The following is a 12,320-nucleotide window of genomic DNA, read 5'->3' on the forward strand; positions in this document are numbered from 1 at the left end:
GATCCGGGAAGATCTCACCATTGCTGAGAGTAAGTTTTTTAATGTAATCGCCACGGTCGGAGGTAGGCTACTAAGGCTTCCCGCATAATCCATCGTCAAATCTTTGATTTACAGTAAAGTATCATTATACAGTATGTGTGCAGTTATGATATGTTGCAGGTCGTAAACTAATAAGGTTAACTTATATAAAAGCAAATTCGGCTCTATAGAGGCTATTACATTACTAACTAGTCTAACATGATAATTCATACATGCACAGTGTCCGGATTTTGATTCGTAAACAGTTGGACGTTTTACATAATGAATATGAAACACAAACAAACAGACCCAACTCTGAAATTGCAGTTTATAACTGAGTCAAAAAGAAATTACAAACAATGCATAATCTACGTTAATTACTATGTTCTTTTACAGAACTCTGCATGACAGATAGCGTTTTTTGCCCCCTGAATGCGCGCATCCGGTATTGTTTGTATACAGGAAACCCGTGTATGGGCCCCAGATCTGTGTGCAGACATCACTAAATAATAACTCTTGTTTGCAAACTATAGCACTAACCTATCCCATGACGCTCCTCGACTGATAAAGCATGACTACGTCAGACTTCGTACTTCCGCTCTATTTCAGTTCGCTTCTGTACTCAGTCTGAGACATCGACATCAGTTCTCTTACGAGAGGTTCTCTCGTATTGCATAAGTTTAGCTTACGCTATGGGAAAGATTCATCTTCTCTTGAAGTTTACCCTTTCAAGTTTCCCCCTGCTGATGCTAGGAGGACTTCGCGTGCTCAGGTTTCAGCGGGATCTTAGGTGGCCCACGTGGAGGGTGCGGCCTGCTACGGTTGGCTGAGCTTGATCTAGTGCGGCAGCCCTGTCGCTGCGAAGAATGGCTGGACTGTCTGAGCTGAGCTGGGCGCTGTGCGGTGGCTCGTGCAGGCGGCTGGTCATGTGAGCGAGCGTGGCGAGGCAGGAACAAATTCATGGCTTGCGACATTTTCTGTACCTCAGAAAAGTGGTCAACGATCCCGTTCACTGCTGGGCCGAAGAGACCAGTGTGGGAGAGAAAACAGATCGCTCAGACTCTCTAATGTCAGCCAGCGTCAGCTAAATGTGCCTCTCTGTAACAGTCAACGAGGCCATGCATCTTCCCAGGGCCTGAGCCACAGACTTAGTAGTGCGAAGGGAGAGATCCGTCGCACTCCTCATGTCTGTAACGGCAGCTGGGTCCCGGCCTTTCTCGTCCCATTCACGCAGGAGATCAGCTTATACGATCTGCGAGACAGCCATTGAGTGCAGGGCGGAAGCTGCTTGTCCGGTGGCGGCGAAGGGGCGACCGACAAGAGCAGATGCGGTCCTGCAGCCTTTAGATGGCAGGGCACACTTTGAGCCCCATCTTGTGGAGGGTGGGCAAAGGTGTGCAGCAACTGTTTCCTTGACCTTTGGTATGGAGCTGAATCCTTTCTTGGCGGCGCCGTCCACTTGGGAGAGCGACGTGGACACAGAGGATTGAAGCCTTGCGGAGAAAGGAGCATTCCATGATTTAGCAAGCTTAGCATGCAGCTCTGGGAGGAAGGGTGCAGGTCTGGTAGCGGGCGCTTGATGGGGGCGACTTTGGAGCGTTGCGAGCTCGACCACTCCTCACTATCGGAAGCCAGGATTGAACAGCTGTCTTCTGCAGCGGGTCCTTACGACTCATCCTCAGACTCGACGGCAGGGCGGGCCGTAGCCGGTGGCTGCGCATCGGTGAGAAGGGGCGAGGGCGAGGCTCGAGTGAGGGAATCCGGAATCCGGTGGTCTTTGAGACCGGCGCTTTTTCTTTTTGCTCGGTCCAGTAAAGGGTGGTGAGACAACTTCATCATGAAATGCTTCGAGTCGAGCCCGCCGGGTCGACATTGGAAGCTACCTTGCAGTGCACACATCCTCCCAAAGAGAGGGCAAGAGCAGTGTGTTCCTGGCCCAGGTAGAGAGTGCAAATAATGTGGCGGTCTCCGACACTGAGCTTGGCTCTGCATGAGCCGCAAGTAGAACGAGACACCTTTAAAAAGACACTCGTGCTCTTTTAGATGCTCTCTTATTTCTGGCAATTGAAGAAATTAGGACAAAAGTATTGTAATTTTCCTATGCTGTGTAATTTAATGCAAAATACTTTTAGGTTACATTTACAGGCTAGGTCTACATGGATTTTAAAGGTGCCATCTGTAAAAATTGAGGTTAAAATATCCCAAAAATGAGCTACACGCATCAAAAGAATGAGAAGAAATAAGGTTGATGATGTCATTACAAAAATGACAAGTTTTAGTGCTGCCGAGATATTAACCTGAATTAGCATGCTAAATTACTAGCCCCGGCCCGGCAGGTGTCGTAATACCACTTTCGGCCATGGGAGGCGGTATGCGGGCAGGCAACATTACCACCAGCCAAACTGCAACAGACGAGAGTAAGTCGGCGGCTTGTGTGTACCAGAGTCCGTCATTCTCTGTGTACTGGAACCTGATGTCAGTCGTGTGGAAAATACAGCCCACTACTACATTTCAGTTCAGGGAAGAGTTCAAAAAAATGATTGGTCGATATTATGCATGAGGAATACATTTTGGTAAGTTGTAACATACTGTATCTTTCAACAGTGTTCGTGTTCTTTTACCATTAGCTAGTAGAGATGATCGGTTCACGTGCGTTAGGGATCTGTCGTGTAAAGCGCCAATACTGTATTTATTGTTTGAATTGCGTACTAAAATTAACAGAATCTGAGCTGACATCGGTCTCCGTGTCCTTTTCTGTGCATGACAAAATTGATGTGTGTGGCGTGAGAGTGTGTGAAAAGTGTTGTGAGAGTTGGCAGCTCTGAAAGACGCTAGCTTGGTCCACATCAGGGAATGCTGTCTGTCAAATTAATTCAAACTAATGATAAAAATGTAATATGAACAAAACGAATATCATAAAACTAGAAATAATAGCCTGGGCTTTAATTTTCCGAAATGCGTCGAAATGCACCGACTTGTCTATGAGACGGCCTTTATAATTTAGTATTGAGATGTTGTTCATTTAGTCTCTAATCTGTAAAAATCTTCAAATGCTCCTCGTGAAACTGCGGTCTTCTTTTTTAACCTTTTACTATCGTGTCAATTGATTTGATTAATATGCACGAGGGAGACAGAGCAACACAGCGCTCGCCCGTGTTGTTTGAAGACATGTGAGTGCGCGTGGCCATGGAGGTATTTCTGGTATTTTCTATACTGCCCCCATCTGGTATGGAATATGTTGTATGATTTGATTTTAAATGCCAGAGGGCACCTTTAAGTCATAGGAATAATTAAATAAATTAATATTATAAAAAAAATTGTTTGATATCCTAAAACACCAGACATTGTGCCCAGGGCCCTCTGAATTCTTAATCCGCCCCTGGCTATTCTTATCCCTGACGCAATCCCCTCTGGGAGTTAAGGCAGAGTTTCTCCCCCAATCATTCTCTTAGTTTTGTTTTCCTTGCTAGAGCACCAACTGTGTTTCAACATGTTTTTTATCTACTCGTTGAGACATTTGTCCTTGAAAAGAGGTAAAAGCATCCACATATGGTAAAAGGAAGTAGGATGGCTTATGATCATGCACATTTGTTTACCCAATCAATTGTTAAAGTGTTCTATATCAAATGAATATGCATAACAAGAAGAGTTTATAAACTGTGTGTCTTCTGACCAATATTCTTTAATGAAGAAGGAGATACCATTTTGTGTTTGTATCATTCTTCCCAAGTTGGACTGCATGAAAAGGATCTGAAGCAGCACGGACGGAACAACAGAGCAAAGGTTGTGTGAAATGATTAACTAAAGAATACATTTTTCTGATACTAACCTTAGACAGATACCTGACAGATAGTTATTGTATAAATGCATATTTGCAGTACTAAAACTTCAAATACTAAGTACTACGTTTCAAAATATTTGTATCCTTATATAAAGGAAAGGCAAGACGTTTTGTTACTCACTCAGCTGAGAATTGTGTTCCTGTCTCTGCTGCCTGCAATATTTCCAGCATGAGAAGAATCATGCACTTTCTGTTGCCTCTGCTGTTTCTTCCTGTTTCAGCACAACGTTGGACGCCATTTGGTTAGTAAACCTTTTCTTTCATTAATATCATAAATATTAGAATAAAAGTGTTTAAGAATAAAAGTGTAGTTTCTAATACTGTTTATATACAGCCTTACTTCAGTCAACAAGCGTATAAAATTGGGTCGGTAAACTTATATTTATAAATGTAACATTTGGTCAAAAGTATAAATACATTTAAAATTTTAGATCATCCCAACCAACCCAGCCAGCACAGCCACGTGGGCCCCACATGGCTGTGCTGGCTGGGAAAGTGTAAATCTTTAAGAGAGAAACTGATGGTCTCAACACTGAATATTTTAATTCATAAATGTATGTATCTTATACCACAGTATAATAGAAAAACTACAATACCAAAATAAATCCAAGGTGATTTTGTGATAATTATTACAGAAATTACAGGTTAAATTTATATATATATATATATATATATACGGTATATTTGTAAAGAATGATTAGCTGGATAAAGTTGAGTTTAAAAGATATTTATGTATTTATGTAACCTTATTCCTAATATGAAACATCTGGTAACAACCACACTTTATCCCATGGGATAACTTTACCATTTAATAAAGAGTTCCTATAAGATCTAAGTATAAGAATTTACATTGTCACAGTTCTGCACTTCATCTCCCATCAATCTCCCACTTCCCACCTGCTCATGTTCATGATCACAGTGCTTCTGCTTTGCCTGGACTAAGACTAGGATTTTTTTGAGGCCCACACCACAGCGTTCCTCGGCCTGCCGTGCCATACATCCTTCCCCGACCGATCATTGAGTGTTTTCTTCCACACAGCACCAAATGCGGAGATGAAGGCATGACAGCCCGGTGTGGGACCTCAGGAGAATTTCTAGGCTTTTATTGAGTGTGTGTTGGCCAGCATTCAGTCCCCGTTCAACATCGGTCATCCCAGCGACGGCGAACTCGACGACATTCCAGAGCCTCGTCCCAATATGGCCACCATTCCAGAGCCTCGTCCATAGATGGCCGCCATTCCAGAGCCTCGTCCAAAGATGGCCGCCATTCCAGAGCCTCGTCCCAAGAAAGCCGCCGTTCCAGAGTCTCGTCCCATCATGGTCACCGTTCCAGAGTCTCATTCTGTCATGGCTGCCTTTCGAGAGCCCTCTCCCAAGAGGGCCACTGTCGTGCATGAGCCCTTGTCCAAGATGGCCGCCGCTGCGCCTGAGCCCTTGTCCACGATGGCCGCTGCTGCACCTTAGCCCTCATCCACAACGACCGCCGCGACTGAGCCTCCAGTCTGGGTCCTCATGCTCAGTCCTGAGGGCATTTCAGTCTCTGTTATCAGCCCGAGTCCTGAGGTGACTCAATTTTCTGTCCTCGTCCAGAGCCCAGAAGTGGCTCCAGTCTCCATCCTTGTTCAGAGTCCAATGGGGGCTTCAGTCTCTGTCCCCATCCAGAATCCATTTGTGCGACGCCCGGAGCTCCTCAAGATATTCTTTGGGGCCGGGTGGGGGGGGCGATGCTATTTAATCCTAACCCTAAATCAGACCTAAATCTACCCGTGTCTACTGAATCTACTGTCGCTAAAGGTAAACACAGCTACCAGGGAACGTTCTTAGAACATTGACTAACATTCCCTATTTGGTTAATGTTTTAAAGAAATGTTCAAAGAATGTTTTAAGGATGTTTTCTCATTTCAAATAATGTTTCTATAAGGTTAAGTGTAAACTAAGATATAACATTTTAACTGTAACATTTTGAGGATGTTTTGGGAAAGCTGTTGAGATAAAAGATTATACAATGTTCCATAATAACAAAGGAGGAACATTATCAAATCAACGTTCGCAAAATTTTTTGAGGATATCATAGGGCTGGGCAATATATCGCATGACATTGTTATGCGCATCTCTTCATTAAAGCCTTGATTGCGATGTAATGTGTAATGTTACAAGAATGTTATCTTACACAGTGTTAAATAACTCTCCTGGGAGTTTATTTGACTCCACAATCAAAGAGTTAAAGTGTTCAAATATAAGTGTTAAATGAACACTGAAGACTGCTAAAATTAATTAGATAATTATGTCATTAATTGTGTGATGATTGACCATTATTGAAGACACCTGATGTTAACAAGCAGAATCACTAATGGAGAAAATCAAATTTTAAGTTATCATTATGGTGATCAGTGTTTGCTTTAGTTGGGCTCTTGACCCTTGAATTATTAACTTTAGATTTTGTTTGACTGTTAGAATTGAGTTGTAACTCCCACATGAACAAATAGAATGGTGTTCAGGTGGTGATGGTTATGTTTAGCCGTAATCATCAATTGACTTGAATCACAAAACATCATTTACATTTAGCAGATGCTTTTTACCAAAGTGACTTACTACAGAGGACTCATTTAGATAATTTGGTTAACCTTGTTGATTACAGCTGCCTGTTGATTCTACAGCATACAATTTGTAGCATTTTCTTTAGAATCCTAAATATTATTAATATTTCTGTTCAAAAGACTTAGATTTTTTTATTAAGTCACATCAAGATTCAGCCTGTGAATCTCAACAATGGTGACGCTAATAAACCATATTGCAGTGCATTCTGGGTGCCACCAATCAAAACTCATTCATTGCTCCCATCATGTATTGCAGTATGAATAAATTATGATATGAACTGTCCTTTTCCTAATTAAATATTTCATTTGTCACCATTGTTGAGATTCATACACTCCTGCTTAATGTCTGTTTGAACTTACACATTTTTTAAATTATTTTATCAGAACAAGTTTTATGAAATCCTTTGGAATATATTGAAAATTCTGGCTCTTATGCTGTAGAATCACTGTGATGCTGCAATCGACAATATAAATATAAGTCAGAGATTAGGCTCTAAATTAGTTTTGTGATTCAGGTAAAATTATGATTATGTCAAAACATAACCAACAACTTCTGATCACATTTTCTCTTTGTTCATCTGGCAGTTACAACTCAGTTACAACAGGATCCTAGATCACCATCTAACTGACGTTAAAGGGTACTCTAAAACGTTGGATGTTGACGTATGGTAAAAAGCGTCAGTTAGTTGACGTCTTGGGATGAGAATGTGTTGCCCTGGCTACCTGAACCAGCACCGTCCTGGAGGCTTTTTGAAAAGAGTGTGAATGGCTCTATTGTTTGTTTCCAGTAATTTTTTGTGAGCATGTTTTTCAGTAAAATATATTAATCTTTAAATCTGTTGCTGGATGAAGATCGCCATGCAAAGCAGCCAACACATGAGGGCAGCATCAGATTGGTGGGGGATCTTCCTTCTTCTGGTCGTGTGGAGGTCTATCATGATGGACAGTGGGGAACAGTTTGTGATGACGGATGGGACATGGCCGAAGCACAAGTGGTGTGTCGTCAGATGGGTTTCCCTGGGGCAATCTCAGTTAAGCCTGGAGGACAATATGGGGAAGGTATGTGATCCTCAGTCCATTTTATTGTTACACATTATGATAATTGTCAACAAATTCAGTCTTTGTCCTTTCTGGAGGACTTAACTCCACACTTTTCTGAGACACATGACATGAAGAGATCAGATGTTGTTTTGGTTCAATAACATGTACATCTCTTCCTCTGTGAAGAACGACCTCTATGCTTAGAGCTCCACCAAGTGGTTATATTATCAAACTTGAAGGAGCAATTCACATTTGAGACCACGTGATCTAAAACAGCTTTGAAGTTTTGTGTAATTAATGATTAATTAACAGTTTTTACTACAGCCATCTGTCTCAGCTTCTTTTCTTCACTACCTTCACTACCTTTAGTGAATATGCCAGCATCAGCAACCATGTCTTCAGTGTTGCAGTATTTCAAATATATGACTCCATTTGCAATCTGCCCTTCAATGCAGTAGTACAATAATTGTCTATTTTTAATTTTTTTTACTCCAAATTCTATCTATTTTTCAAGGTTCTGGTCCAATTTGGTTGGATGACATGAACTGTAAAGGTTCAGAAAGCTCATTGTCTGAATGCAGCTTCAAAGGCTGGGGTGTTAGTGACTGCACACATAAAGAAGATGCAGGAGTGATCTGCGAGACTGGTAAAAAAATGGCTACAAGAGAAATATTTGCAGTTGTGCACATCTATTATTTAGATAATTGTAATCAGTTTTATTATTTTCTTTGCAGGTAAAAACATAACCAGCAATCGTCAGTTCTCTGTGGATAACAGTCTGGGTTTGTCTGATGATCTTGGTCTACTGTTTGACAGTGGAGATGGTTGTGATTTCAACATTAATGTACAAGACCTCAGTGAAGAGGGAGAGTTGCAGTTTTGTGTGCACCGTTTGATCCTCATGATTTATCCAGAACTAAACATAACAAATGAGTCCAGGAACCTCACATTGGATGTCAGCCAGACGTGCCACCCTCATGTCTCTGCTTTTCTTAGGTACATTTCTTGAGATCAATTCAATTTGTAGCTCAATCCACTTATCAATTCATCAAGAATGTTGATTTGAATAGTGTATATCATAAATCTACTGAATATATTATGGATGATAGATGCTTACAGTGTCTGAATTATTTTTCTCAGGTATTTGTACACACGTCAGATTGATGTTTCCATCACATCGGCTCAATGTCTCCATCAGCTGTCATTTATCTTCGGAGTGAAGACTCTTATGGAGGATGTTGGCAGGGTCTTCACTTCACTCCTTCCAGAAGACAACACCTTCCGGACACAGGTATCAATGTACGAGTATGGCGTCCGCACAGGTGACCTTGTTCTGCAGGAGAATGTCCTTCAGTATCTTTCCTGGAACTGTGAGTTCCTCATAAACTCTCCGTTATGGAGCACCATCTCCTTTTACATGATGGACGCTCTGCTGCAGCGCTCAGACCTGGTTGTGGAGGATGAAGCTTTACTTCTTGAAGCACTGGAGAGATGGATCCAAGACAAAAGTGATGAGATTAGTTCAGAACAACAGGCCAGCCTCCTGAATCACATCCGCTTCCTCCTGATCCCAGTGGATAAACTGTATGAAATGCAGTTTTCCTCAAGTGTTCTCCATCAGAATCATGAGAAACTGTACCTAACTGGTCTGCTCAGAGGTTTTCAGTTCAATGCTCTGCCTTTCTCTAAGATCAGGAATACAATGGATAACATGAGTAATGATTATCTGCCCAGAATCTACACTGCTGATGAGTGGAGTGTATGTTTCAATGACACAACCAACAATTACTCGTACAACAGGAATCACTACAACTATGGCCAAAATAACAGAATCCAATCCTTCTCCACTCGTGCACATCCTAGTGCTCTTTACAAAGATCAGAGGGTCCAGTGGCAAGCCCAGGTTTTTCTGAGTATTCAGGAATGCTATAACTATGGTGTTTCATGTACATCTTTTCCTGTCGCAAGGTTCCTTGCAAGTGGTAATCAGAACCGTTACGCCAACACCATTCGCTTCAACAACAGGTTGATTCTCACCTGTAAAAATCAAAACAATGTCTTTCATGTCCAAGAATTCAAAAATGACATGGCAGTGATTCAAAACAACAGCAGTATGGGCCTGCCTAACCCCTGTCCTGATGACTACAGTTTTAGATTTGTAGTGCGTCCAGTGTATATCTGACTGCAGTTACATTTTGGCTACTGTAGTTTCCTAAAGGCATTTTCAGTCTGATTAATTCCATTAGATTCAATCAAGTCTCTTTTTTAAAATGCCTGTCATTATAATCTTGAATTATATTTCTTAAACGATTGACTTGATTTTAAAGTTTTCATTTAATTGTTTTAGCAATGAAAATGCTTTGCAAGTGCTCTGAAAAATAAATATTTTTCTTTCATCTCTGTTAGTTTGATTCTCTTTATTGCTCGCATGTTTTTCTGACCCAGCTCTGGTCCACACAGCCCATTTTCCCACGGCCAACATGCCACAAAAAATGATGGTCCTGGAGTGGCACAGATCTGGATTAAAGACAAGAGCCACACATGGGCCACATGACCCGAGTCTCAGCCAATCACAATCACTACAATCACTAACCAATCACCCATAACTGGCCTGGAATATCTTTTAATGTTGGAACCGACTCAAAGGTTTAGGTAAACCAGAAACCCCGAAACGTAGCCTTATTTACACACACAAAATAAAGTTAATGACTGTCAGCTACGCCTGCCAAATTAAAACAATGAAATGACCTAATTTGCAAAAAAATAAAAAATAAATAAATGAAAAATTACAGAAAGTCTTTAAACATTTTACAGTAAAACAGTTAATTAACAGGTATTTCTGAAATTATACCAACAAAAGCAGTTAAACACGTGTGAATTTTCATAACTATCTCAGCAACATGCATCATAACATCAATGTTTTCTGGCCCGTCTGGACTGAAGCACAGGCGCTACTCTTCAGCACAATGGGTGACCCACAAAACTCTGACAACAGAAACCCTTTAAAGTCAGCATGAAACGGAAATTGAGATTGTCATTTTTCCTTGTTGTGACATATACGGCTTCTGAAATTAGGAAAAAATGTAGGGCAGGGCTTGATTTCGTCCTTCAGGAATTTATTGGGTTGTTGGAGTTTGGGCGTTGCAAACAAAATGGAGGCAATTTTGAATGTGATTCTCTGAGAGGTGGTGCACAGATAGCTGCACCCTCATCGGATCTAGCCACTCCCTTGCGCCATTCCACGTGACCGAAAGAGAAGAGAGGTCATTTCGATGGGGGAGGGAAGGGTACTGTAAGAAAAATTACGTGGACGTCGAAGATCTCAAAAATGAAGTTTATTTACAGCTTAGCAGTGGCAAGGCACACGAAGCACCTTGGGTTCACCGGCGTCAGAATGAACCCCGAACATTCAAATCTTCAACCTTTTATCCTGTTACTGTCCTCTTCATGTAAATGAAGTTGCTCTTGTCGTAACAGCTGTGTTCTGTCTTTGATCTTCTTTCAAATAAGAACGGCCAAATGTTTAAAGCAATACGGCCAAATGTTTAAGGTGATAACATCTCTTTGAAGCCCCCTAATCAAGATGGTTCTTGAATACCTGCTGTCCTTCCCACGCTATAGGTGATGAACCTGACTGTGATACTTTTAAGATTGTAAGGAATTGATTCTATGATAAATAAGCTCTTTTAAGTGAAGGAACCTTTCAATATAATCTATATTGGAGTGGAAGTTGGATCGGAGCAGACTATAATTTCTTACAATCCCCCCTATGATGCTCTTGGCCACAAGTAGCATCACATCCACTCCCTTTTCCTAAATAACACCTCCCTTTCCTGGTGGGCAGGTGCCCAGTGGCGGTGCCCCCCTATGGCCATCGGAGAAGTCTTACCCGTCATAGGAATGACACCTCATGCACACTGGTTACAGCTCTACTTCACTTGAGCAGACTTATCATAGTTTTTGTTAAGATTTTTTTTTTTTTTGAAAAATATTTGGGTTTGAGAGAGGTAATCAAGAACCATCACATCCAACGGGAACGTCCAATATTGATCATAGAATTATCTTCAACCTGACGTTTCAACATGGAACACATACAACATAACCTAACGCACTTACCGATAATAAGAATGATACATACACAAACAGCAGTTTTAAAGGTTACATCTCAAAGTAAACCAGTATAGGCAATAGCCAAGTCTCCATCATGCATTTGTTTTTGTCAACACTTTTTTTTTTTTTCTTCACAATGTGTATCAGTGATGTTAGCATTTTGTTTTAGCTTTGATAACTCAAACAATGTGTGTGTGTGGTTTTTCATTTTCTCAGTGTGGACATCCTTTATCCACATGTGTGCATCCACTTGACAACAATATATCTAATGCAAATGAGTATGCATATACTTGTCTCTTCATGTTCAGTCTTTGTGCTTTTCTTAGAGTGGGTCTGTCCTCTGCACACTTGTTTTCCATCTATGTGCAAAGACTGCTGTCCGTAGTCTCTGAAATGGTTTGATCTCTTCTCGTTTCTTTTCTCATTGTCCATTCTTTTTCACATGGACCATAAGTTCTTCTAGAAGAAGCAGTCACTGGTGTGTTCGAGTCTGTGCCTCTTCATCAGTTCCATCCATCCCATGGTGGGTCTCAGGGTTTCTAGGTCTCTTAGGCCTGGAGTTCTGGATCTTGCATGTCTGGAAATCTCTGTAGGCTACTCTGTTCTTTTCTTGAGAGAATCCCCTGGCTCCACTGGTTCTACTTCCTTCTCGTCCTTCAAACGACCATGTCATCTTTTTTCCGGAGGTTACACGTTTCAGGCAAACATCTTGA

The 12,320-nt window shown here is 41.3% G+C and overlaps 1 protein-coding gene across 2 annotated transcripts; it reads left to right on the forward strand.

The window, feature by feature from the left end:
• The first annotated feature begins 3,642 nt into the window (after positions 1-3,642).
• On the forward strand, positions 3,643-9,893 carry LOC120476218 (galectin-3-binding protein A). Of its 2 annotated transcripts, none has more exons than XM_039667188.2 (6): positions 3,643-3,801; positions 3,955-4,101; positions 7,309-7,515; positions 8,012-8,143; positions 8,232-8,493; positions 8,638-9,893. In XM_039667188.2, the coding sequence occupies exons 2-6, from the start codon at positions 4,029-4,031 to the stop codon at positions 9,677-9,679; spliced, it is 1,716 nt and encodes a 571-aa protein (XP_039523122.2). In that variant the 5' UTR covers positions 3,643-3,801; positions 3,955-4,028; the 3' UTR covers positions 9,680-9,893. The 2 variants fall into 2 exon arrangements, with proteins under 2 accessions (XP_039523122.2, XP_039523124.2); XM_039667190.2 differs by having other exon boundaries at positions 3,650-3,801; positions 4,028-4,101.
• The last annotated feature ends 2,427 nt before the right edge of the window (positions 9,894-12,320 follow it).

Source organism: Pimephales promelas, chromosome 3 (assembly GCF_988280905.1).
Source record: "Pimephales promelas chromosome 3, fPimPro1.hap1.1, whole genome shotgun sequence".
Classification (NCBI taxonomy): Eukaryota; Metazoa; Chordata; class Actinopteri; order Cypriniformes; family Leuciscidae; genus Pimephales; species Pimephales promelas.